At 43.3% G+C, this 25,847-nt stretch overlaps 1 protein-coding gene across 6 annotated transcripts in view; it reads right to left on the bottom strand.

Moving 5' to 3' along the window:
- Positions 1 to 25,847, bottom strand: part of aopep (aminopeptidase O (putative)) — a 125,898-nt gene that overhangs the window by 29,713 nt on the left and 70,338 nt on the right. For 4 of the 6 annotated variants that reach the window (XR_010456325.1, XR_010456324.1, XM_064971810.1 and 1 more), the window contains 2 exons: positions 20,195 to 20,257; positions 18,035 to 18,118 (listed from right to left, as the gene is read on the bottom strand). Coding sequence is in view for 4 of the 6 variants with exons in the window: in XM_064971810.1 (XP_064827882.1) it covers positions 18,035 to 18,118; positions 20,195 to 20,257 (147 nt within the window). In the remaining 2 variants the exon portion in view is untranslated. The remainder of the gene's footprint in view (positions 1 to 18,034; positions 18,119 to 20,194; positions 20,258 to 25,847) is intronic. The other 2 variants (XM_064971841.1, XM_064971833.1) reach the window with 2 other exon arrangements.

Raw genomic sequence — 25,847 nt, forward strand, 5'->3', positions numbered from 1 at the left:
ACTATGGCTGTGGAGGGTGAATAAATATTATCCCTGTGAAATACAGTGACCGCCCAGCAGAAGGATACTATGGCTGTGGAGGGTGACTAAACATTATCCCTGTGAAATACAGTGACCGCCCAGCAGAAGGATACTATGGCTGTGGAGGGTGACTAAATATTATCCTTGTGAAATACAGTGACCGCCCAGCAGAAGGATACTATGGCTGTGGAGGGTGACTAAATATTATCCCTGTGAAATACAGTGACCGCCCAGCAGAAGGATACTATGGCTGTGGAGGGTGACTAAATATTATCCCTGTGAAATACAGTGACCGCCCAGCAGAAGGATACTATGGCTGTGGAGGGTGACTAAATATTATCCCTGTGAAATACAGTGACCGCCCAGCAGAAGGATACTATGGCTGTGGAGGGTGACTAAATATTATCCCTGTGAAATACAGTGACCGCCCAGCAGAAGGATACTATGGCTGTGGAGGGTGACTAAATATTATCCCTGTGAAATACAGTGACCGCCCAGCAGAAGGATACTATGGCTGTGGAGGGTGACTAAATATTATCCCTGTGAAATACAGTGACCGCCCAGCAGAAGGATACTATGGCTGTGGAGGGTGACTAAATATTATCCCTGTGAAATACAGTGACCGCCCAGCAGAAGGATACTATGGCTGTGGAGGGTGACTAAATATTATCCCTGTGAAATACAGTGACCGCCCAGCAGAAGGATACTATGGCTGTGGAGGGTGACTAAATATTATCCCTGTGAAATACAGTGACCGCCCAGCAGAATGATACTATGGCTGTGGAGGGTGACTAAACATTATCCCTGTGAAATACAGTGACCGCCCAGCAGAATGATACTATGGCTGTGGAGGGTGACTAAATATTATCTCAGCCACAAACGGTTCCTGGTTAAAAAAGTCATCAGGGCTAATTGGAGACGGACAAATAGTCAGTGAGGGTTCACACACACACACGCACGCACGCACGCTCACACACACGCACGCACGCACGCACGCACACACACACACACACACACACACAAAGTAACTTGGTCACTCAACATAAAATTGGCATGTTATCTGGTAATTTGGAGGTAATTTGACCTTGTCGTATGAGGGTTGTGTTTCAATAACACACAAAGGCATGGAAACTAAGTCCATTTGTAAATTGAAAAGGGAATTCATTGAGCTAAGAAGCTGGAGGTTAGCCACATGTTTAGAACAATAGGGGTGAAAGACACATACACTGATACAACCCCTACTGTGTAGAGATATGATCTGTCCCTATTGAAAGAAAGGCAGAGCCCGAGAGAGAGACAGAGAGAGAGAGAGAGAGAGAGAGAGAGAGAGAGAGAGAGAGAGAGAGAGAGAGAGAGAGAGAGAGAGAGAGAGAGAAAGAGAGAGAGAGAGAGAGAGAGAGAGACAATAAGACAGAGTAAGAAAGAGGGAGAGAACCGCTTGCGTGTGGTGTGTGTGCGTGTGGTGTGTGTGCGTGTGGTGTGTGTGCGTGTGGTGTGCGTGTGGTGTGTGTGCGTGTGGTGTGTGTGCGTGTGGTGTGTGTGCGTGTGGTGTGCGTGTGGTGTGTGTGCGTGTGGTGTGTGTGCGTACGGTGTGTGTGTGTGTGGTGTGTGTGCGTGTGTGTGGGGTGTGTGTGCCTCCTGTTTGAACCCTGGCGTTTGGACTCATGTGTCTGAGCTGACGGAGGTATGTGTTCTGTGTGTGTGTGTGTGAGAGAGAGTGAGAGAGAGAGGAGAGAGAGAGGAGAGAGACAGACAGACAGACAGACAGAGACAGACAGGCAGGCAGGCAGGCAGGCAGGCAGACAAAGGTATATCAGATAGACTAAGCCCAGATATCTGCTCACATCAAGAAAGTCACGCGCCACTGAGAGACATTCTCAAAACACACACACACACAACTGGGAGACAGGAGCAGAGGACATTGAGAGGACAAGTCTGTCAGTTCACAACTCATAGAACACTACAGACTGAAAGTATAGCTTGTCAAACTACCCTGTTGATCATACTGACTGCTGTTAAACCCCCCCTCCCACAATTCTACTCCAAACCTGCCATCATCAATGACAGAAAATCTAGGATGAGATCGTCTTCAAAAAATTGGTCATTATAACCAGGAAGTGTGAGCCCAGTCTAATAGCTATGTGAGGGTGGCTTGTGGATGATCCGGAGGGGTGGCTCGGGGATGATCCGGAGGGGTGGCTAGGGGATGATCCGGAGGGGTGGCTCGGGCCACACAGTCTGGAAGATGGAGAATTTTGCATTTTTCAAACACCTGAAACAGCTTTTCCTGCAATCGAGAGCCATAATCATTATGCTTAATTCAATCTAAAAAAAACATGTATATTTTTCTGAATATCTAAGAATAACCTTTTTTTTTTTTTAAATGAAACTAAATATGCTTTTATGCATCTTTACTCAAATCTGGGTAAAAGATTGAAAGGAATGTGAGTCCTATTCAGTACATTTAGTTATTGCTTGCTTTTATAAAGTCTACCAACCTTGCCAGCAGGCATGCCAGCTAAAATAGTTAGCCAAGCTAACTACTTTAACTTGATTGATAGCCTGAAATGGCTTCTTGGTAGCTAGTTATGAGGTTCGGAGATTAGGAACCTATCTGCACTAGCTAAAAGCCAACTTCATGAAATTGCTATGTGGCTAGTAGTATTACAGAGAAACAAAAAAATCTGAGGGGGGCACGTTCACCTGTGCCCCCTATGGGCATGACGCCTCTGTGCTGAGTCCCAGAGAGAAGACCAGGTAGAACTGGACTCTGATACATCATCATCAGCGCAATTCAATTCGGGTGAAGATGCCATTTCCTCTATTCATCTATATCCATCAGAGAAGTGATCCACACAGACAGAGGTGTCTCATAGCATAACATCATAATGCACACAACCACAGCCAATTTAGCAGAGGAAAAGAACACATGATATTCTGACGGAAAAAGCACAGCCCGGCGTTCAATTCAGACTTGGATTCTATGACATGTCTGGCATAATGGGTCGTGGTTTGGAATGTGCGTGTCTGTGTGCGCGTGTTTGGTTTGCTTCCAGTTTTCCAGCCTGTCTTTGACTAGAGAGGAGCACCTGACCACAGAGGAAGCTGGGAAATGGGGTGTCCATGTTTGATCTCTGTGTGTGGTATGTATCAATCTGGACTGTGTCCCAAACCGCGCTGTATACCCTTTATAGCGCACTACTTTTGACCAGAACCATATGGGCCCTGCTATATCAACAAGATCTCACACTTTTACCTATTTGACTTCAGATTCCGACGTTTCTCCAAATATTACATTTGGAAGTTTCTCCAAATGTCAAATTTCGACGGTTAAGTTTGGGATAGGGTTTCAACAGCAGTAACTTGACAGTTAAGTTTAGGCATTCATTCTAAATGGTAAGTTAAGGGTTAAGGTTTGGGATAGGGTAACAAAAAAAAGAGAGAGAAAAAAAGCTGTGGGATTGAACACGTGACCCTCGGAGAACCAGAGCTTGCGGCTTACGCCCATCCCACACTCAGATAGTAGAATTCACAAGGCACAATTTCAAAATGTGGTTGTGCATCAACAGTTTATCTCTTATTATGTAAGTCACAGAGAGGCACTCAATACCCCATGTCAGCAAAAACATTTCAGATTGTAAGTTAGTCTTGCGTCCAGCTATCTAAACTTGTAGTAATCATGGTTGAATTACAGACTGGGGGGCCCCCATTGATTTTGGTAGTCACTCTCACTCCGATATTATATTCAAAACTGCAAACATTTCACTCTACCCTATGGCAAAAAGCAGTAGAATTGCATGAAGTTTGTTATAAAATTGCTCAAATTTTATCTCTGCCCCATGGAAAAAACTGTAGATTTGCGGCAAACTTGCTTTAAAACTGCAACATTTTCTCTTGGCAAAATGTGTAGAACTGCAGGAAATGAACTGTAAACATTACATTTTACTTAGGGCCCCCAAAAGGCTAGGGCCGGCTCTGACTGCATGTGTGCGTATGGATGTGGGTATGCAGACCCGCGAACCACTGCAGTCCCCCACGATGAGTTCAGATTTTGTGGCCTCGGCCTCCATTAAAGTTCCCTGAGTTAGACTGTTGAGTTAGACTGCCTGAGTTAGACTGCCTGAGTTAGACTGCCTGAGTGCCAGCACATGCTCACACAGATACACACACTCAGATCTCAAAGACATGTAGTTATTGGATTAATGTGCGGGGAGCATAATCCCTGGCGTCTATGAACCCAGTAACATAAAGCTCTCATTTCTCTCTGTGTGTGTATGTGTGTGTTTATACAACAGGTGGGTCTAATCCTGGATGCGGATTGGTTAAAACGGCATTCCAGCCTGTGTCTATTCCGCAAATTACCACCGGCTAAAGCTATGACCTTAAAATGCATATTTACTCTGTTCCATCTGACTGCGCAATCCACTGTCTCATCAGCCCAGGCAGGGAAGTTATAAACTTGATCTCCGCTATAAAAAGCTATTTTTTTTAGACAAACATATCATTTTCAACAGCGGAGATTTGTAAAAACCCTACTGTCTGTCTCTCCGACATTTGCAACATTGTTTCAATATTCAAATTCGATCATCAGCTCTCCCATAGTGATGAACGTGTCGGTATTCGGGACGAGAGAGAGGCAGGCAGCGTCTCTCCCCCAGTCGAAATCATGAATCAGCTGGCATAATTTTTATGGACATATACAAAGAAAAGTCATTGAAAAAAGGCCAAATGAAACTAAGTGCAGCTAGTTTGCAATCATTCCAGCTTCAGTTGAAATTATTGTGTTAGCTGTGTTGTTGGCTAGCTCCGCTGAACCACCGTGTCCTAACGAGAGAGCACATTTTCTATGCCAGGAGAAATCATGCCTCATTAGCTCATTGTTATGTGTCCAAAGAAATGTCACTAGAAAACAGCTTAAACAAATGCAACTACTGTTGTTATTGTCTGCACTGTTTGACGTGACTGTAAGTTAGCCGCAGTTGGCTAGCTAGCAACAAGGGATAAGAACGTTGCCAGCCAGTATGGCAATGGAACATTTAGAACGAGCGACTGGGTCGCGTCCATAGATACAGAACAAAAAGACTCAACGACCTGGTCACGTCTCTGGCAACCGAACCAATAGAACGAACGACCAGCCGGCTTGTGTAGCAACCCCAGATTTGTTTCGGGACTATATCTCGTGGAAGGATGAAATAGTATGAATAAATTCATCAAAATAATATTTTTTTAATGAAAATATGTCAATCATTGTTTGAATATGTTGGTAACCCGTTGTATAAAAGTGATAATGTCCTTGAAGCCGGTGTTTGGAGGATAAATTGGCATGGTTTGCCCGGCCCGAGACGAACACACCTGTGCAAATATATCCTCCAAACACTGGCATCTCTGGCATTATCACTTAAGTATATCAGGGTTGGCCTCAATTTAGAATTTTGGAAAAGACTCCAAAAAAAAAAAAAAAGGAAATTAGAATTAAATTGGCCACACATCACAGGAAGTAGAATTTAATTCAGTGCAATTAAATTAAATCCCACTCAGTCATAGAACATGAATTTCATTGAATCTGACAGATTACACTTCCACATACCAAATAATATATCCCTTTTCTCTGGAAACAATGTTCATATACTCTTTTGACCTTAGAATAGAATGCTTAGAATAGCCAATTATATTTCCATCAACCCTTTAATTTGTTTGGCTTCTTTTTGAATGGCTCAGGGTTCACCTGAGGGTTAAACTAATGCATGTATTTAATGTCCTTTTTTATGTTTTATGTACAAAACTGATATTTGCATAGACTACACCTAATATAGAATAGAAGACATTTGAATTTAATTTAATTTCAATTAATTCCATTGTATTTCCTTTAATTCAAATTGCAATTCTGTATCCTGTTTACTACTTCAATTCAAGAATTCTAAACTAAATTCTGAATTAAGCCCTACCCTGGTGTATGTGTGTGTGCGTGAGAGAGAGAGGGTTGAGGAGGCTAATTATGTCAGGGCAGTCCGAGGGTCCCATGAGCTCTTCAATCAGTACCAGCACAGACATGTTTTAGCACTCAGTCCACCCCAGTCACACACACACACACAGACGGACACACACACAGACACACACACACACACACACACACACACACACACACACACACACACACACACACACACACACACACACACACACACACACACACACACACACACACACACACACACACACACACACACACACACACACACACACACACAGACAGACACACACTGACGCACACGCTACATACTGTACCCCATGAAAACCTATGAATGAGGTGATGCCTGAATCACCCCTTTAGGTTTTATGTGAAAGTATTGATTCAGATTCAGAAGACTGGCTGCTTTACAGAGAGCATGACTCAAAACACACAATGTAATTTACCCAACCACTCTCTGTCCTATACAATTAACTATGTGTCAAATTGGTGTTTGGTATAAATCCAATGTGAACTCTTGTAAGTGAGCTGTTGAATAGACACAGATGTTACCTCAGTGTATGTGTGGGTTTGTGTGTGTGTGTACGTACCTCTGTTTCCCTCTGATATCTTTTCCATTTTAGTGAAATGTCTCACCATTGTGTGTGGGTGTGTGTGTGTGTGTGTGTATTCCTGGGAGAGTCATAAAGCACAAAGTGGCATTATACTGAGCGACTGCCAGACTTTAAATGACATGTCAGGATGGGCACACATCAGTACAGGGTGTCACACACACACACACACAGACCCACACACACCCAGACCCACACAAACACACACACACACACACACACACACACACACACACACACACACACACACACACACACACACACACACACACACACACACACACACACACACACGTCTCCTGTGGAGTGATGAGACAGGTAGTGAGCTTCAAATGCCCCCCAAAAACCAGACCTACTGCTGAGTGATAAATGAGACAAATACACCACAGACAGGTACCCCTATCTTTCGTTCTATCTTTCCGTCTCATTCTCTCTCTGGATATTTTCAACTCTCTGTCTAGATCCATACTTTCTTTCAATCTCACTATCTCTGACAGTCTGTCCGTACTATAAAACACTGTACCTTTCATTTCACAAACAGTGATACATATTATGCCTTTTGCACACATCCCTTATACTTTCCTGCAAATAACATTCCATTAATGATAGGCCCTACTTTTTAAAGGCCAGACTCTGGAGTGTGATAAAGAGGAAGGTGCTGTACCAATTACCAGCTTACATAAAGCATACATCTACGCAGTTCAAATAAAACCTGCATCTTTACAGTTGTGTGTGTGTGTGTGTGTGTGTGTGTGTGTGTGTGTGTGTGTGTGTGTGTGTGTGTGTGTGTGTGTGTGTGTGTGTGTGTGTGTGTGTGTAAACTGACTCAATAAATCAGCATTGGATTGATTTATGGTTTATAAGGCCAGGCCTGACACAAGTGTGCCACATACACACACGCTCGAGAGATTCCTAGCCAAACGTGTAATGCTAAATCAACAGATTCTTATTGGGGTGAAGTGCTTTATATATGAGAGATGAGTGAAACGGACGTTGTTTTAACATTAGGGAAGCCTCTCGGCCCTCGGCTTCCCATGCAACAGTATCCTCTAGTCAATGGACCATGGTCCGGACCACTTCTACAATGGAAAGAGTCAACTAAGAGGAGAGGAGAGAGAGACGTCTGTTACCTACAGCCTTGTGCATACTGCTAATATGTTTGATAAGGGTATATTTCACTACACTTACAATAGAAGGAGATGTTTCATTCTTTCTCTTCTCTCTCTCTCTCTCTCTCTCTCTCATTAATCTAAGCTGAGAGGAATCTTTCCCTCTGGTGTGTTTTGTGGAATGCAGTAATCCACTCTCCTGTGGTTGTGTGTGTGTGTGTGTGTGCGTGCGTGTATAATAGAAAGCACATGACTCCATGGTGGTGTCCCCTCCCCTCCATCCCTCCTAACCATAACCCTTCAAATGCTCTGTTCAGGTGGGTCACGGTACGGTCTGAGGAATACTGGGTGCACATGGATAGGGCACGCAACATGTGATCACAGAGGTAGACATACCATATACCATGACCTGTCTACCAACCTCAGACCAGGTTGGGGCATAATTCACACCATTGAATTACTTTAGAGTTGTAAATCTCTCATTCTTTACCTCACGCCATCAGAGACCAGGCTGATAACCCAGTGTCTGGTAACGCAGGGGCCAACGTGTCAGTAATAGATTGGGTTATCGTCTTTCAGACATGCACATGGATGTTAGAGCTACAATTAAAAGATGCACTTCTGACTTATATTGTTCAAGTCACACAATAGACTTTTATCTGATATCCACCAAACACTGTAAATATATACCAGTCCCTAACAACACAACCCAATAACATCACCATAGTAGCAACTACAAACGTCATCTCCCCAACAACCACAGGCCTTGTGTGTGTTTGTTAGTTTGCTCGTGTGTGTGTAGTGTTGCAGGTCCAGCAGACGTCGTAGTGTCTTTCATCAGAGGAGTCTAGCCAGGATAGGGGTCCTAGCTGGACCTAGCAGCAGACCGCACATTCTTTAGTAGGCTTCTGTACTGCCTGATGCTGAGACGAACCAGATCCAAACAGCCCTGTTTGTCATGCCCTGACCTTAGAGATCTCTGTTTATTCTCTATATTTTGGTTAGGTCAGGGTGTGACTAGGGTGGGTACTTTAGTTTTTGCATATCTATGTTTTCCTTTTCTTTGTTGGCCTAGTATGGTTCCCAATCAGAGGCTATCGTTGTCTCTGATTGGGGATCATACTTGGGCAGCCCTTTTTCCCCACCTTCAGTTGTGGGATCTTGTCTTTTTTTGGTTGCATGTATTTTTGCATGACGACGATGCTTTTCGTTCGTTGTATTGTTTATTGTTTTTTTTGCTGGTTCACATTTGAATAAAATATGATTAACTCAAATCACGCTGCGCCTTGGTCTATCCTACCCTTAGACTAATGGAGCACACACAAAATAGTGATGCGCTGGTTGACTCATAAGCCGCAGTGCCCGCGGTTATATCTGCGGGGCGAGTTTAGGGTCATGAAATACTGTGTGGATGAAGGGCAGTTGGGTGGCGGGTGGGTTGAATAAAGAGAAAACAATGTACCAATAATCCATAAAGGTATAATTATTGTGCAATATATCTATAGGCCACGACCTTGAGGTTTTCTTTCATTATTTGTATCTGCTGTTAGTAAGTAGCCTAAGCCTAAGCTTTAGGGCCTAACAATGCAAATAGTCTGGGTAGCTATTTGATTAGCTGTTCGGGAGTGTTATGGCTTGAGGGTAGAAGCTGTTAAGAAACCTTTTGGACATAGACTTGGCGCTCCGGTAACGCCTGCCGTGCGGAAGCAGAGAGAACAGTATATGACTAGGGTGGATGGAGTCTTTGGCAATTTTTAGGGCCTTCCTCGGACACTTCTAGTATAGAGGTCCTGGATTGCAGGAAGCTTGGCTCCAGTGATGTACTGGGCCGTACGCACTACCCTCTGTAGTGATTTGCTGTCGGAAGCCGAGCAGTTGCCATACCAGGCAGTGATGCGACCAGTCTCTCGATGGCACAGCTGTAGAACTCTTTGAGGATCTGAGGACCCGTGCCACATCCTTTCAGTCTCCTGAGGAGGAATAGGCATTGTTGTGCACTCTTCACAACTGTCTTGGTGTGTTTGGACCATGATAGTTTGTTGGTGATGCGGACACCAAGGAATTTGAAGCTCTCAACCTGCTCCACTACAGCCCCGTCGATGAGAATGGGGGCGTACTCGGTCCTCCTTTTCCTGTAGTCCACAATCATCTCCTTAGTCTTGATCACGTTGTGGGAGAGATTGTTATCCTGGCACCGCTCTGCCAGGTCTCTGACCTCCTCCCTATAGGCTGTCTCATCGTTTTCGGTGATCAGGCCTACTGACACTGTTGTGTCATCAGCAAACTTAATGATGGTGTTGGAGTCGTGCTTGGTCCTAAGGGGCCCCCGTGTTGAGGATCAGCTTGGCAGATGTGGTGTTACCTACCCTTACCACCTGGGGGCGCCCCGTCAGGAAGTCCAGGATCCAGTTGCAGAGGGAGGTGTTTAGTCCCAGGGTCCTTACCTTACTGATGAGCTTTGACAGCACTATGGTGTTGAACGCTGAGCTGTAGTCAATGAATAGCACTCTCACATAGGTGCTCATTTTGTCCAGGTGGGAAAAAGCAATGTGTAATGCAATAGAGATTGCATCATCTGTGGATCTGTTGGGGTGGTATGCAAATTGGAGTGGTTCTAGGGTTTCAGGGATAATAGTATGAATGTCTTTCAAAGCACTTCATGGCTACAGATGTCAGTTCTACGGGTTGGTAGGCATTTACGAAGGTTACCTTGGTGTTTTTGGGCACAAGGAGTATGGTGGTCTGCTTGAAACAGGTTGGTATTACAGACTCGGTCAGGGAGAGGTTCAAAATGTCAGTGAAGACACTTGCCAGTTGGTCAGTGCATGCTCAGAGTACACATCCTGAAAATCCATCTGGCTCTGCGGCCTTGTAAATGTTGACCTGTTTAAAGGTCTTACTTACATCAGCTATGGAGAGCATGATCACACAGTCGTCCGGAACAGCTGATGCTCTCATGCATGCTTTGTGTTGCTTGCCTCAAAGCGAGCATAGAAGTAATTTAGCTCATCTGGTAGGCTCATGTCACTGGGCAGCTCGCAGCTGCGCTTCCCTTTTTAGTCTGTAATAGTTTGCAAGCCCTGCCACATCCGACGAGCCGGTGTAATACAATTCAATCTTAGTCCTGTATTGACGCTTTGCCTTTTTGATGGTTCGTCGGAAGGGCATAGCAGGATTTCTTAAAAGAGTCCTGCTCCTTGAAAGCAGCAGCTCTAGCCGTTAGCTCAGTGTGGATGTTGCCTGTAATCCATGGCTCCTGGTTGGATATGTACGGCCACTGTGGGGACGACGTCATCGATGCACTTATTCATGTAGCCAGTGACTGATGTGGTGTACTCCTCAACACCATCGGAAGAATCCTGGAACACATTCCAGTCTGTGCTAGCAAAACAGTCCTGTAGCTTAGCATCTGCGTCATCTCACCACATCCGTGTTGAGTGAGAGTCACTGCTCAATATGGTTCCTGCTTTAGTTTTTGCTTGTAAGCAGGAATCAGGAGGATACAATTATGGTCAGATTTGCCAAATGGAGGGCGAGGGAGAGCTTTGTAAAGGTGGTCTAAAGGTTTATTCCTAAGTTTAGGTAAAACGGATTTCTGTTTACCTGCATTAAAGTCCGCGGCCACTAGGAGTGCTGTCTCTGGATTGAGTTGATCTTTGAGTTTATTTTTATTTTTACAGGGACAGTGCACATTAATCAACATTTCAGTAAAAGTGCCGATTTTAGCCAGCTGGATAATTTTCAACCGCAGTCCCTGGGCAGGTTATTAAAACAATTATAATATAGACAATCATTGAGCAGTGAGCACACGCAGAGCAACATATAAGACAGAGCAACATAGAACAAAGTGTTTCCACACCTCACAAGCTACAGACAACAGACAACATGGAAAGCGGCAATACACAGCTAGGGATTATGTTCACAAATCTGATTGGCCTTTAGCCAGGTATTCATGTTTTTTTTTAAGTGTAATAGGTGGTGCAGTTATGTGTGTCTGATGGCTGTGTATTCCAGACATGGGAAGCTCTCACAGAGAAAGCGGATTTACTAAAGGTGCTTTTTCTGAAAGGGAACTATACAGTCACCACTCATGGCAGACCTTGTGGATCTGCTGCCATATGTTTGGGTTTTCTATTTAACAAAAATACTGAGTGGAGGGGGAGCCAGGCCATTGATGAACATGTTCTTGTTTGTTTATGACCTTATACAGCTCATTGAGTGCGGTCTTAGTGCCAGCATCGGTTTTTAGTGGTAAATAGACAACTACGATATAGATGAAAACTCTCTTGGTAAATACGGTCTACAGCTTATCATGAGATACTCTACCTCAGGCAGGGAAAACCTCGAGACTTCCTTAATATTAGATTTCCTGCAACAGCTGTTATTTACAAATAGACACAGACCGCCACCCCTTGTCTTACCGGAGGCAGCTTTTCTATCTTGCCGATGCACCGAAAACCCAGCCAGCTGTATGTTATCCATGTCGTTGTTCAGCCACGACTCGGTGAAACATAAGATATTACAGTTTATAATGTCCCGTTGGTAGGATAGTCTTGATCGGAGTTCATCCATTTTATCATCCAATGATTGCACGTTGGTTAATAAGACTGATGGTAGAGGCGGATTACCCACTCGCCGTCGGATCCTTACAAGGCACCCAGACCTTACTGGATTAAGTGTACATTTTCGTTAACTGTAAATTCGTTAGTTAAACTCCAACTTTCCCTCTATCTTGTGCCAACATCAATTCTTTTCATGTCTTGGTTCCAATAGTTCATATTTTTTTCTAAGAGATTGTCAGTTGGATATGCTCTCTGCAAGGTTTAGATGTCTTCCATATCACAAAAACAACATGGAAATCCTCATCATCTCCCTCGTCATGGAAATAAATATATTTCCTGTTTCCAATTCATTTACAGTTACTATGCCTTTAGTTGTCCATGTGGACCAACTTATCTTTGAATTCTGAAAGGGAATCCAAGGATTGTTCCATCAGGTTGTGCTTTTAGGAAGTGATATTGGTTCCTGTAGAATATGTTTCATTTTCTTCCATATTGTTATAGTGTTGTTCATTTTCTTAGCTTTAGATTCTGGGGATGAGCATGCACATCTTAAATATGTACCCATTGTTCCTCTTTAGTGTATTTAACTATATGTTGCATGTAAAAGCCTTGGGTAGCGAGGTTAAAACCACCCTCGGACTTGTATAACTTTTATTTTTGTTCTATTAATTTTATTTGCCCATACAGTATAAAGTCTGTTATTACCGATTAAACTTTTTTAAAGAATGTCATCAGTGGGGTAATTTGTATTACCGAAAATAAATACAAAAACTTGGCTGCCATGCCATTCTAAAGAGGTTTATTCTACCTGTAAGATTTGTGGGAAGATTATTTAATTTACTTAGATCTGTTTTCATATCGTAATGAATTTAAGTTATCTTTAGATTTATTTATTTTTTGTCACTTATTAAGCATCCTAAGTATTTCAATTTTTTGTGGTCCAAATGATTGCTGTAGATACTGTAGTGATATATTTATTTTTTCCTATTGCCATTATTTAAAAAATCCTTTTTGGTATTCTGAAAACATTTTTAGCAAAGAGGGCATTGAGTGTTCAGTATTGGTCAGGTATATCAGGCGATCATTTTCAAATAAATTTAGTTTATATTCATGTTTACCAATACTGGTACCTGTTATATTTGGGTCCGGTCTAATTCTTTCTGCAAGCGGTTCAATAGCTATTGCAAACAGGAGTGGAGTGAGTGAACATCCCTGTCTTGTGCCCCTTTCTAAAGCGATTTTATCAGATAATGTATTATTTGTTTAATATTTTTGCTTTAGGACAGTTATATAACATGTTTATTAAATGTATTATTTTAACTGGAAAGTTGAGCGCTTCCAAAGTTTTGAATAGAGAAGGCCATTCAAGACAGTCAAAAGCCTTTTTGTCATCAACAGCCATTATTATTTAATCTATGTCTTGTTTCTTTGCGTATTGTATTAAACTGAAACATGTTCTTGTATTTGTTTGTAAGTGTCTATTTTAAATAAAACCCTGTTTGGTTGCTATGTATCAAGTCTGGGAAGACTTTTGATATTCTATTGCTTATAAGCTTTGTTATTATTTTATTGTCACAATTGGGGGTCTATAATATGGGTCTATAATCAGAAGGGGACTCTCCAGATTTTCCTAGTTTTAGTATAACTGAAATAACTGTTTGATACAAGGAACTAGGAAGTACTGATTTGAGTGACATGTTTGTTTGTCATTTGTGTAAATAGGGGGGCTACATTGTCCCAAAATGTTGAATGGAATTTTATGGGAAAGCCATCCATTCCATGACATCTTTTGAACAACAACATTTTAACAGTCTAATACATACATTTCATACAGTACATGCAATCGCAATAATAATCATTTAAAATGCATTTCAAAAGAACAGAATGGCATATTTTCAGTTGAAATATAATACTGTGCTTTGAGTGTTGCGAGTTCACGTTGGGAGCGGATGGAATCATGGTAATTCTGCCAAAAAGTTAGATTTTGAAATGGAGTTCAGAGTTTAATAGTCTTTCTGATACTATATAGACATCAAAATGTTTACCTGCCTCTGTGTCACTTACGAGCTGCACTGTTCATCAGATTCTTGATATGCAATTTAACAATTGATAATATTCTCACCCATCATTTAAAGACTTGTCTTTCGGCTAAACCCCCAAAAAAACCATGGGACAGAGAGAAAAACGTACAGTTTTATAATACTGTTGTACACATTTTGTCATGAGGCTGAAAGACAATTGTGCAGTTTGAAAGCTAATTTCCTGCAAATCTACACACTTTGCCATTTTGATGGGCCATCAGTTACGCAGGTGATTTGCGGTGAATGCGTGGCGGGTCGGGGGGGATGTATGTCCTCTTAAAACTACGCATAACACAAATTTGGTTTGTGATATTAAGATTCTAACAATGATAGTGTGTTATATAGACATATTTAGTAAAAGTCAAGGACGGGGGGAGGGGGGGGGGCATGACTTAAAACAACTTTTTTTGAGTCAACATGATTCTGTTGGCTCTCCTAGTGTTAACACATATAAGCCCCGTTATAAACACGTCACGACCACTACAAAGGAACACTGTCTAGTCTTACTCAACTCAACTATGGTGATGTCACCGTTTACATAGAGGTCACCATGCTATATTTAAGCAATAAATATATTTAAGCTCCTATAAGTCGATCTGGATAAGAGCGTCTGCTAAATGACTAAAATATAAATGTAAGAAGTGGTACAGTCACTGTTGACTTGACTTCAGGAGGCAGCAGAGGGAGGGGGGCGATATGCATAGTGCCTGTTGCTATGGCAATCTGTAAACGGTGGATTGTGTTATATAGGACAGGTCATCACCTAGGTGTGAATGAGTTGATATTGTGTTGATCGGAGACTAATTTCCCCCATTTTCCCTCAGTCTCCGGAACATTCCCAAGCAGTGTACAGCAAGAAGATTTACCACAGACAAGTAAAACAGAACAGCCCAATTCTTTGTATGAAGGGTTTTGTTCTAGCCCAACTCTCACACACCTGATTTCACTAATCAAGGACTTGGTGATTATAATCTCTCCATCTATACTCACATTAATAGATTGGATGGAAACCTGGTTAGCGACTGGGATGTCGGCCAAAGAAGCTGTTGCCGGTCGGTGCCAGACTGCCTTCCCCTACAGGGTTTCCTGAGCTGATTAGCAGGGGCAGAGAGACCCTCTCATTACACCGACCACAGATTAAAATGAGAGCAAAATGAGGCCCATTACCACAAGAGCATGACTAATATCCTTTAGTAGACCCTTGATACACCCACATACATACACACATACTGTATGCGTATGCGCACAGCCACATACAAAAAATCACGTGCACACCCACACATACAAAGACACACAAACACAAAACCACATATACACGTACACACACACACACACATGCATGCACACACACGTATACACACAAACATACACACACACACACATACACGGTACATAAAAGCGATGAAGGGAAGGAGGTAATAAAGTCTGGCTCTATTAAAGTGACCCTGATCTCAGGCTTCTCTCTGTGGGGGGGTGTCTGACTCTCTATACACTGTGACTGTGTGTGTGTATGTATGTGTGTGTGTGTGTGTGTGTGTGTGTGTGTGTGTGTGTGTGTGTGTGTGTGTGTGTGTGTGTGTGTGTGTGTGTGTGTGTGTGTGTGTGTGTGTGTGTGTGTGTGTGTCTAGACCTCTAATCATCTGTGATGTCATTAGTGCTAAATGCTACACTGGCTCTGTCTCATGCCTGATGCCTTTGGCCAGTCTGGACTAGGATCCAGTCAACAGCACTCTTCTCTTCCTCACTCAATTCTTCTCTTCTCATCTTGTTCTGTCGATTCTCTTGTCTCAGCCTTTTTCATATTCGTCGTCTTCTCTTCTCTCTTATAGTCAAATATTTTCTCCTTATTTTCTACTCTTACTCTACTCTCTCCAGGTACTTCTCTCTCGGTTGCAAGATTCTAGTAACTTCCCAAAAACCCCAGATTTTCCAGAAATCCTGGATGGAGGATTCCTGATTTCCTGCTTATCCTCTCCTGATTTTGGGAATCTGCCAACTAAGAATTCTAGAAAATCTGGGAATTTGGGGAAAGTTACTGGAATTTTGCAACCCTCTCTCATCCCTTCTATCCTCTCTGTCTTCTGCTCTCCTCTCTTCGTTATCCCTTCACCTCTCTCTTCGCTCTTGTCCACCCTCTCCCCCATCTTTCATCCCTTCTCTTCCCCCGTGCTCTTCACTTCCTGCTTTCTCTTCTACCTTTCCCCTCCTCCCCCTCTCCCTCTCTCCTCACCGGTTTTCATAGCCAGTCTGCTTGGTGATTTATAGACCTGTGACAGGCAGATGGGGGAAGAGAGGGGGAGGAGGGGGGGAGAATGCGGCAGGCACGTTTGAAGGAGTAATATAAAATACACCTGGCCCATCCAGGCCCTCCCTCTGTACACAGAAACAAAGAGAGAGAGAGAGGGATGATGGGATGATGGGCAGCAGGGGAGAGGCATAGGGAGGGAGGTGGTGAGAGGTGGGGTGGGCCGAGGTGGATTGGGTCACCTCGTGTTTCCTTTCAGGATGGCTTTTATGGCGTAACTTCAAACACTGAACGCCCCCCACCTCCCCTCCCTCCCTCTCTCCCAGGCTATTGTGCGTGGCCAAGCGAACTGTAATTGGCTATTCTTTCATGGGTCTGATTTCCGTACTCTCCCTCCCACAGGAAGAGGCCCTTTCGCTGCCCCTTTGTGTGTGTGTGTGTGTGTGCGTGTGCGTGTGCGTGTGTGTTTGCCCCCTCAGAGGCCATAAATATGCCAACCTGCAAGATGAGGTGGTGGGGAAGCTGTTACCCAGGCTGTTACTGGAGGAAGGCTGTTTCACAGAAACAAGACTCTTGCTAGGTTTAGGAGTTTGACTCAAGTTCAGTTAACGTGAAATATCTAACATGAGAAGGTCCCAGATACTAATATTCACAAACGACATGTATTCTAATAGACAAAACAACCTGTATTCTAATAGACAAAACAACCTGTATTCTAATGTATTCCACACTGAAGAACGAAACAGGTGCGATAGTAACTTTTCACTTACATTCACCGCAGGTCAGATACTGTTAATGCATGAATGGTTCGCGAAAAACTCCCTGTCAAAATGCTTGTATCCACCGAATCCTTTGCGAGTGATAAGTACATGCTAACGGCTCCCGTTAAAACGCTCAGTAGCAGCTAAGCCAGGAGGTTCATTATCCCAGGCAGTATTACACAGGCTAAAGGTTCCTAGACCTCTGTGGTTTATACTGTAGGTTGGTGCTTGCTCATTAGTGATACAGGTGTGTGTGTGTGTGTGTGTGTGTGTGTGTGTGTGTGTGTGTGTGTGTGTGTGTGTGTGTGTGTGTGTGTGTGTGTGTGTGTGTGTGTGTGTGTGTGTGTGTGTGTGTGTGTGTGTGTGTGTGTGTGCGCGCGCGAATTGCAAACACACTCGGAGAGAGGCACAGTCTGGAACATGACGTGTTAATGCTATACACCGGGACACAATGGAAATGACACAGAGAAGTGAAGTGCTGCATAACTCTACACCTTAACACGGCTCTAAACATACTAGAGAGAGAAGGAAAAGTATAGGGAGGCCAAGAGAGAGAGGGAGAGAGCAAGAGAGAGAGCACTTGGAAGCTCTGAGTCAGTGAAAGACACACTGAGGCCATGAGCGCATGAGATAGAGGTCTATTTAAAGCGTCACTCGGGCCAAAGAGGGCTCTTACCTCTTTGAAGTTCACGTTCAGTCCAGCTTTCTTCCGCTTTCTGCCTTTTCCAACGCTCGGACTGAGACCAATCCATTTTGCTATCTGCCCAGGGAGAGGGAGGGAGAGAGGAAGGGATGAGAGAGGAAATAAGAAGAGAGAGAGAAATGAAGAGAGATGGCAAGGGGGAGGGAGAGAACGAGAGGGAGAGAGAGGGAAAGTGAGAGAGAGAGGGAGGGAAGGAAGGACAGAGAGGGATGGAAGGAGAAAAACAGAGAGAGAGAGAGAGAGAGAGAGAGAGGTCATGGTAAAAACAGCACACATCTAATATGAGTAAGTAACTACAGTATAAACAGACTTTAGGCACACATTCCATTGCTTACACTGTCTCGTACACACACACACACACACACACACACACACACACACACACACACACACACACACACACACACACACACACACACACACACACACACACACACACTGCAGGGCTCCAAACTGCGACCATTTAGCCACATTTTGGGACCCTTTAACTTGGCTGTGAGAGCTGCACATTCTACCTGGTCACCACATTCTACCTGGTCACCCTATTCTACCTGGTCACCATATTCTACCTGGTCACCACATTCTACCTGGTCACCATGAATTAAAAAGTCCTATTTTTGGGGGCAGAAAAAAAACCAGGATTTTGTTGAACAGTAAAGTGCATTATCCTCATGAGTCCTGTATTAAAACGGTATGCCCTACCGCTGTGCCCGCCTGTTCCGTTGGGGCTGGCTGCTGTAATGAGCAAGTCTCTCACACTCTCTCCCCCCTCGTGTAACCCCTTGTGATTGTATAACATTTCAAATTGCAATTGCAAAAAACAAAACCATTTTTGGAAGCAACTAGTGATATGGCTTTGAAACACAGAGTGCGCGAAATTGTGCACCGGCCATCGCGGGTGCACAGGGCCTCATTGCAATTCTTACATTTACTGTTAGATGAATACATGTCGACTAGCAGTAGGTGTTATATTTAAAGCAAGCGATCCCGCTAATGTGTTTTGAGTTTCCACAGCCTTACGTGGTGAATTAGCACCAATTGAATTAGGCCTATAGATAATATTAGTGCCCATAAAAATGAAAGCAAGTTCATCTCTATTGAACAAAAAAAACGGACAATTCTGGAGCCCTATTTTGACAGTAAAATATAACAAAAGTTCATTGTAAACCAAAAATTCATGAAAATCACTGGATTAGGTTGCAAATCAAAATATTTGGAATCATTTATTGAATAACACCTCAGTAGCCTATTACACTTATTAATCAAACATTGTATACTTTATAATGACTTTATAAGACGATGATTGAAATTAATTTGATTGTGTGACGCCGTGAAAAACAATATCTGTGTGCCACCAAATCATGGGCTGGTGCCATCGACTGAAAAAGTTAGTGGCACCAGTGGCACCAGGGGAATATATTAGTCTGGACTGGAGCCCTGTATAGACACACACACACGGCTGCTCGCACGCAAGCCCCAACAGCGAGTCAAGCGGTGAAGGTAGAGACAGACAGCGAGACGTCCTTGCCACGACAATAACAGTCCCTACAGAGTGTGGTCATGGCTATACTACCAAAATGCCGTAGACAAGCACCCTAAATACAACTTTATCTATCAATAGCGCATATTGTAGGCGCACACAGACACACACACACACACACACACACACACACACACACACGCACGCACGCACAGACACATTTTTTAATCAGATCTGTTATTTCGTCTTTCCGTCAGTAAGGAATGCTCTGCCTGTAAGGTACAGGCAAATAAAAAGACAGTGCTTCCCCACTTTCGCAACAGATGTATGCACGGAGAGAGACGGAGATAGAGAGTGGGAAAGTGGGAGAGAGAAAAGGAGAGTGAGAAAGGCTGCCCCAGAGAGAGAGCGAGAGAGTGAAAATGTACATCAAAACAGCAGAGGAAACAACTCCAAATCTCTGTGAGCAGGTGAAAGAAAGAGGGGACGAAAGAGAGCAACAGATAGAGGGAAAGAGAGAGAGAGAAAGGGGGGGAAGGAGAGCAATAGATAGAGGGAAACTGAGAGAGAGAAAGGGGGGAAAGAGAGCAATAGATAGAGGGAACAAGAGAGAGAGAAAGGGGGGAAAGAGAGAGGGGGAGATGTGTCCTTACCTCCGCTTTGACGTCTTCCACCAGCCGAGTCTGTGTCCATACGACACTCCCTTCACACAGCCACTGAACGAAAGAGGAGAGGAGTGAGTGAACCAGTGAGAGGAAGACAGAGAGAGAGAGATTGAACAGAAGAAAAAAGGAATGTTGAGCAGAGGGCAAGAGAGAGCGGGACAGGGAGAGAGAGAGAGAGAGAGAGAGAGAGAGAGGGAAGGTAGGCAAGAGAGGGGGAAGGAGAGGGAGGAGAGAGAAGGAGAGGGAGGAGAGAGAAGGGGAGGGAGGAGAGAGAAGGAGAGGGAGGAGAGAGAAGGGGAGGGAGGAGAGAGAGAAAGAAAGAAGGGGAGGGAGCAAGATCATTTGTTTCTTTCTGACGGAAACTCACGGTTTGACTTTGGAGGATGATAGAAAGGAGTAGGAGATTGGAGGGGGGGTGAGAGGAAGGAGTAGGAGATTGGAGGGGGTGAGAGGAAGGAGTAGGAGATTGGAGGGGGTGGGAGGAAGGAGTAGGAGATTGGAGGGGGGGTGAGAGGAAGGAGTAGGAGATTGGAGGGGGGTGAGAGCAAGGAGTAGGAGATTGGAGGGGGGTGAGAGGAAGGAGTAGGAGATTGGAGGTGGGTGAGAGGAAGGAGTAGGAGATTGGAGGGGGTGAGGAGGAAGGAGTAGGAGATTGGAGGGGGGTGAGAGGAAGGAGTAGGAGATTGGAGGAGGGTGAGAGGAAGGAGTAGGAGATTGGAGGGGGGGTGAGAGGATGAGGGGGAAGAAGAAGAACAGAAGGTGGAGGAGAGGGAAAATCCCATCATTAACAAAAGCAGTGTTTAGAGCATCCCACAGGACTAAGTCACAATCTCTTGTACGCCCACACACACGCAAAGCGTACACGTAAAGCACGCATGCACACACACACACACACACACACACACACACACACACACACACACACACACACACACACACACACACACACACACACACACACACACACAGCACTTAACCTTATTAAAGCTTTCACCCAAGCCACTATTCAACTTTGAATCACAGAGAGATGGTGAGAATGATAATAAGGTGGAGAGAGGGAGGGAGGAGAAAGATGAGAGTAGAGAGAGGGGGAGGTAGAGTGAGAAAAGAGAGAGGCTAGCTGTGTGACTAACAGATCTGAGACAGAAGTGTGTAATCAAATACTACATTGTGTACAGAGAGATTGAGAGAGAATCCTATCAAATCAAAAAAGTCAAGCTGACAACCTAAGAAAATTAACAACAATGACAAATGGTTTGATGAAGAAATCAAAAACCTAAGAAAGAAATTGAGAAACCTCTCCAACCAAAAGCATAGAGACCCAGAAAACCTGAGCCTTCGCCTTCACTATGGTGAATCACTAAAACAATACAGAAATACACTAAGGAAAAAGAAGGAACAGCACGTCAGAAATCAGCTCAATGTAATTGAAGAATCCATAGAAATTAACCTCTTCTGGGAAAATTGGAACACACTAAACAAAACAACACGAATAGTTATCTATCAAAAAACAAAGATGTTTGGATAAACCACTTCTCAAATCATGTTGGCTCTATGACAAGAAGTAAACAGCAAAATCATATGTATGATCAAATACAAATCTTAGAGTCAACTATTAAAGACTACCAGAACTGACTGCATTCTCCAATTACACAGAATAAACCACAGGACAAAATACAAACCCTCCAACCCAAAAAGGCCTGTGGTGTTGATGGTATCCTAAAAGAAATTATAAAGAATACAGACCACAAATTCCAATTGGCTAAACTCTTTAAAATGCTCCTCAGCTCTGGCATCTTCCCTAATATTTGTAACAAGAACTGTTCACCCCAAATTTGACCCCAATAACTACCGTGGGATATGAGTTAACACCAACCAAGGGGAAATCCTCTGCATTATCATTTTTTTAAACCTTTATTTAACTAGGCAAGTCAGTTAAGAACAAATTCTTATTTTCAATGATGGCCTAGGAACAATGGGTTAACTGCCTTATTCAGGGGCAGAACGACTGATTTTCACCTTGTCAGCTTGGGGATTCAATTTTGCAACCTTTTGGTTACACACCCTAATGTACAAACACCCTAATGTACAAACAAAGAAACCAAAATAAAGGCAAAGTCTTCTCATGCTTTGTTGATTTCAAAAAAGCTTTTGACTCAATTTGGCATGGAAATCAAATTGATTAGAAAGCGGTGTTGGGGGAAAAAAATACACCATTATAAAATCTATGTACACAAACAGTTAAAATTGTGTGCAGTTAAAAGTGGAAAAAAAAAATTCTTTCCACATGGCCGTGGGGTGAGACAGGGATGCCGTTTGAGTCCCACCCTCTTCAACAAATATATCAACGAATTGGCAAAGGCACTAGAACAGTCTGCAGCATCCGGCCTCACCCTACTAGAATCTGAAGCCAAATGTCTACTATTTGCTGATGATCTGGTGCTTCTGTCCCCAACCAAGGAGGGCCTACAGCAGCACCTACATCTTCTGCACAGATTGACAGTAAATCTCAGAAAGGCAAAAAAATGGTGTTCCAAAAAAGGTCCAGTTGCCAGGACCATAAATACAAATTCCATCTAGACACCATTGCCCCTAGAGCAAACAAAAAAATATATACATACCTCGGCCTAAACATCAGCGCCACAGGTAACTTCCACAAAGCTGTGAACTATCTGAGAGACAAGGCAAGAAGGACCTTCTACACCATCAAAAGGAACATAAAATTTGACGTAACAATTAGAATCTGGCTAAAAATACTTGAATCAGTTATCGAACCCATTGCCCTTTAGAGGTCTGGGGCCTGCTCACCAACCAAGAATTCACAAAATGGGACAAACACCAAATTGAGACTGCGTACAGGATTCGGCAAAAAATATCATCTGTGTACAACATAAAACACCAAATAGTGCATGCAGAGCAGATTTAGGCTGATACCCGCTAACGATTCCCAAAGCTTCCATAACAAAGCCATCACCTACAAAGAGATGAACCTGGAGAAGAGTCCCCTAAGCAAGCTGGTCCTGAGACCAGACCCCAGAGAATACCTGACCACTGTGACTGACCCAAAATGAAGGAAAGCTTTGACTATGTATAGAGCCTTGCTATTGAGAGAGGCCGCCGTAGGCAGACCTGGCTCTCAAGAGAAGACAGGCTTTGTTAACACTGCCCACAAAATGAAGTGGAAACTGAGATGCACTTCCTAACCTCTGACCAAATGTATGACCATATTTTGCTCAGATTACACAGACCCCACAAAGAATAAAAAAACGAATCCAATTTTTATAAACTCCCATATCTATTGAGTGAAATACCACAATGTGCCATCAAAGCAGCAAGATTTGTAACATGTTGCCACAAGAAAAGGGCAACCAGTGAAGAACACTGGGGGGGAGGAGAGAGAAACAGTGAGAGTCAGATAGAGTGACAGACAGCCGTGGTATATTGGCCATATATCACAAACCCCCGAGATGCCTTATTGCTATTATAAACTGGTTACCAGCATAATTAAAACGGTTTGTCTAATTTACCATGTCTGTCAGCCAATCGGCATTCAGGGGATTCAAACCACCCAGTTTATAAGCAATATGGCCCGAGGAGGTGGGGTATATGGCCAATATACCATGGCTAAGGGTTGTTCTTAAACACGGCGCAATGCGGAGTGCCTGGATACAGCCCTTAGCCGTGGTATATTGGCCATATATCACAAACCCCCAAGGTGCCTTATTGCTATTATAAACTGGTCACCAACGTAATTAGAGCAGTAAAAATAAATGTTTTGTCATACCCGTGCAATACCACGGCTGTCAGCCAATCAGCATTCAGGGCTCGAACCACCCAGTTTATAATACATTTTGAACCGATAATAATCTAATATATTAAACATTGTTTCTCTTGAAACTTTTTGTGTATGTAATGTTTGTTTTGTTGAATTAAATGTAGTTATTTTTTGTCGTTGTTGTTTAGTTGTTTAACTTGCTTTGGCAATGTAAATATGTTTCCAACGCCAATAAAAGCCATTTGAATTAAATAGTGTAGAATAGAATATAGTGAACATTGAGGCAGTAAAGTACCATTGTGTTGAAGGATATCAGACATAGCCACAGGGAAATGAGTTGGCCCTCAACCCCTTCATCGCATTATAGGCCCCACTTGTAAAGGGACTCCAAGTGCTCAAAGAAACACACTCTTTGAGGTTGTAGAGATGCACGCTACAAGCCCAAACACACACATACATACTAGACATTTAAGCGCTGTGTAGTCAGCCTTATTGTACAAAATGGCTGCTGTGCATAAATCAGGTAGAATGGGTGTGTTCCTGAAAATAGCCAGTGTAATGAAAAAGTAGCCATCTATGGAGGTGCTATGACTTGCCACCAGCAGTTGTTTTTCCAAACAGAATCACATTTGGTGGCATTTGATTTGAGTTAGTAGTCAGGTATTTGACTGTCAGCTGGCTCTTATGGAAAACACAATACTAAACATTGGATGAGGCCAGTTCCCTTTCCCGTCACACACAACAGTTTTCACATCTGATCATAGGGGTAAGGTTGCAAAATGTCCAGAAATCCTTTTCAGATGATTTAAGGACTTCCTGTTTATTTCCTCCTTATTCCAGGAATATTCCAACTGGGACTTCTGGGAAACGTGGATTTTGGGAAGGTTTGCTGCAATTTTTGCAACCCTAAACAGGGGAAATATAAACACAACACATTGGATAAAACAAGTCCTTTCAATGCTCTGGTGACTGAAGTTCCCTTATTGAAATTTGATTTGAAGTGTCATGACCCACCCTAGATTCATCATCCCCAAACCGCCTGCTTACTCATACTTAACAGTGGTCTAAAATAGAACGCTGTTCAGTTCCCATTCCATTTGGCCTTTCTGGGATGTGTGTGGATGTCATTGTTTATTATTAGGCCTCTAAACAGCTTCCTGACATTTTCTATTTCCAGCCATGTTCAAGTTCAACGCAATATTAACCTTCGGATAATGGATCAAGACAAGGAATGATAAAAGGACGGTATCTAAAAGGGTCTGACTGGATCCAAGTGCCTCCGCTGTTACTGACACATCAAACCGTCACTCATTCCGAGGTAGCGGATGACAACATCATCCCAGGGAATATTCCAGGAGGTGAAGGTTGCTAGACAGCGGAACACCACAAAGGTAATTAAGATCAGTGACCATAGGGATTACAGTAGGAGTAGTCGCTGATTGATTGTGAGGTAGTCGTGGGAGTAGGAGGGCTGTGACTAGCAGACAGCTGAGATGTTTCAAGATTTAAATGGTGTCTGTGCACTAGGACCTCCTAACGAAGAGAGAAACATAGCACCATTCATATCCACCAGTGTTATTGCAAGAGAAATGAGTCGTGTGACTCTGCTGAGAGAGCAACATACTTTATATGAACACCAGAAGTAGAAAGAGAATGAGAGGGAGAGCGAGAAAGAGGGAGAGATAAAAAGAGGGAGAGAAAGAGAGAGACAGAGAGAGCCCCAGGACAGCAACACAATTAGACCCAACCAAATCATGAGGAAAAAAAAGATCATTACTTTACACATTGGAAAGAATTAACAAAAAAACAGAGCAAACTAGAATGCTATTTGGCCCTAAACAGAGAGTACACAGCTGCAGAATACCT

This window comes from Oncorhynchus masou, chromosome 1 (genome assembly GCF_036934945.1).
Source record: "Oncorhynchus masou masou isolate Uvic2021 chromosome 1, UVic_Omas_1.1, whole genome shotgun sequence".
Taxonomy (NCBI): domain Eukaryota; kingdom Metazoa; phylum Chordata; class Actinopteri; order Salmoniformes; family Salmonidae; genus Oncorhynchus; species Oncorhynchus masou.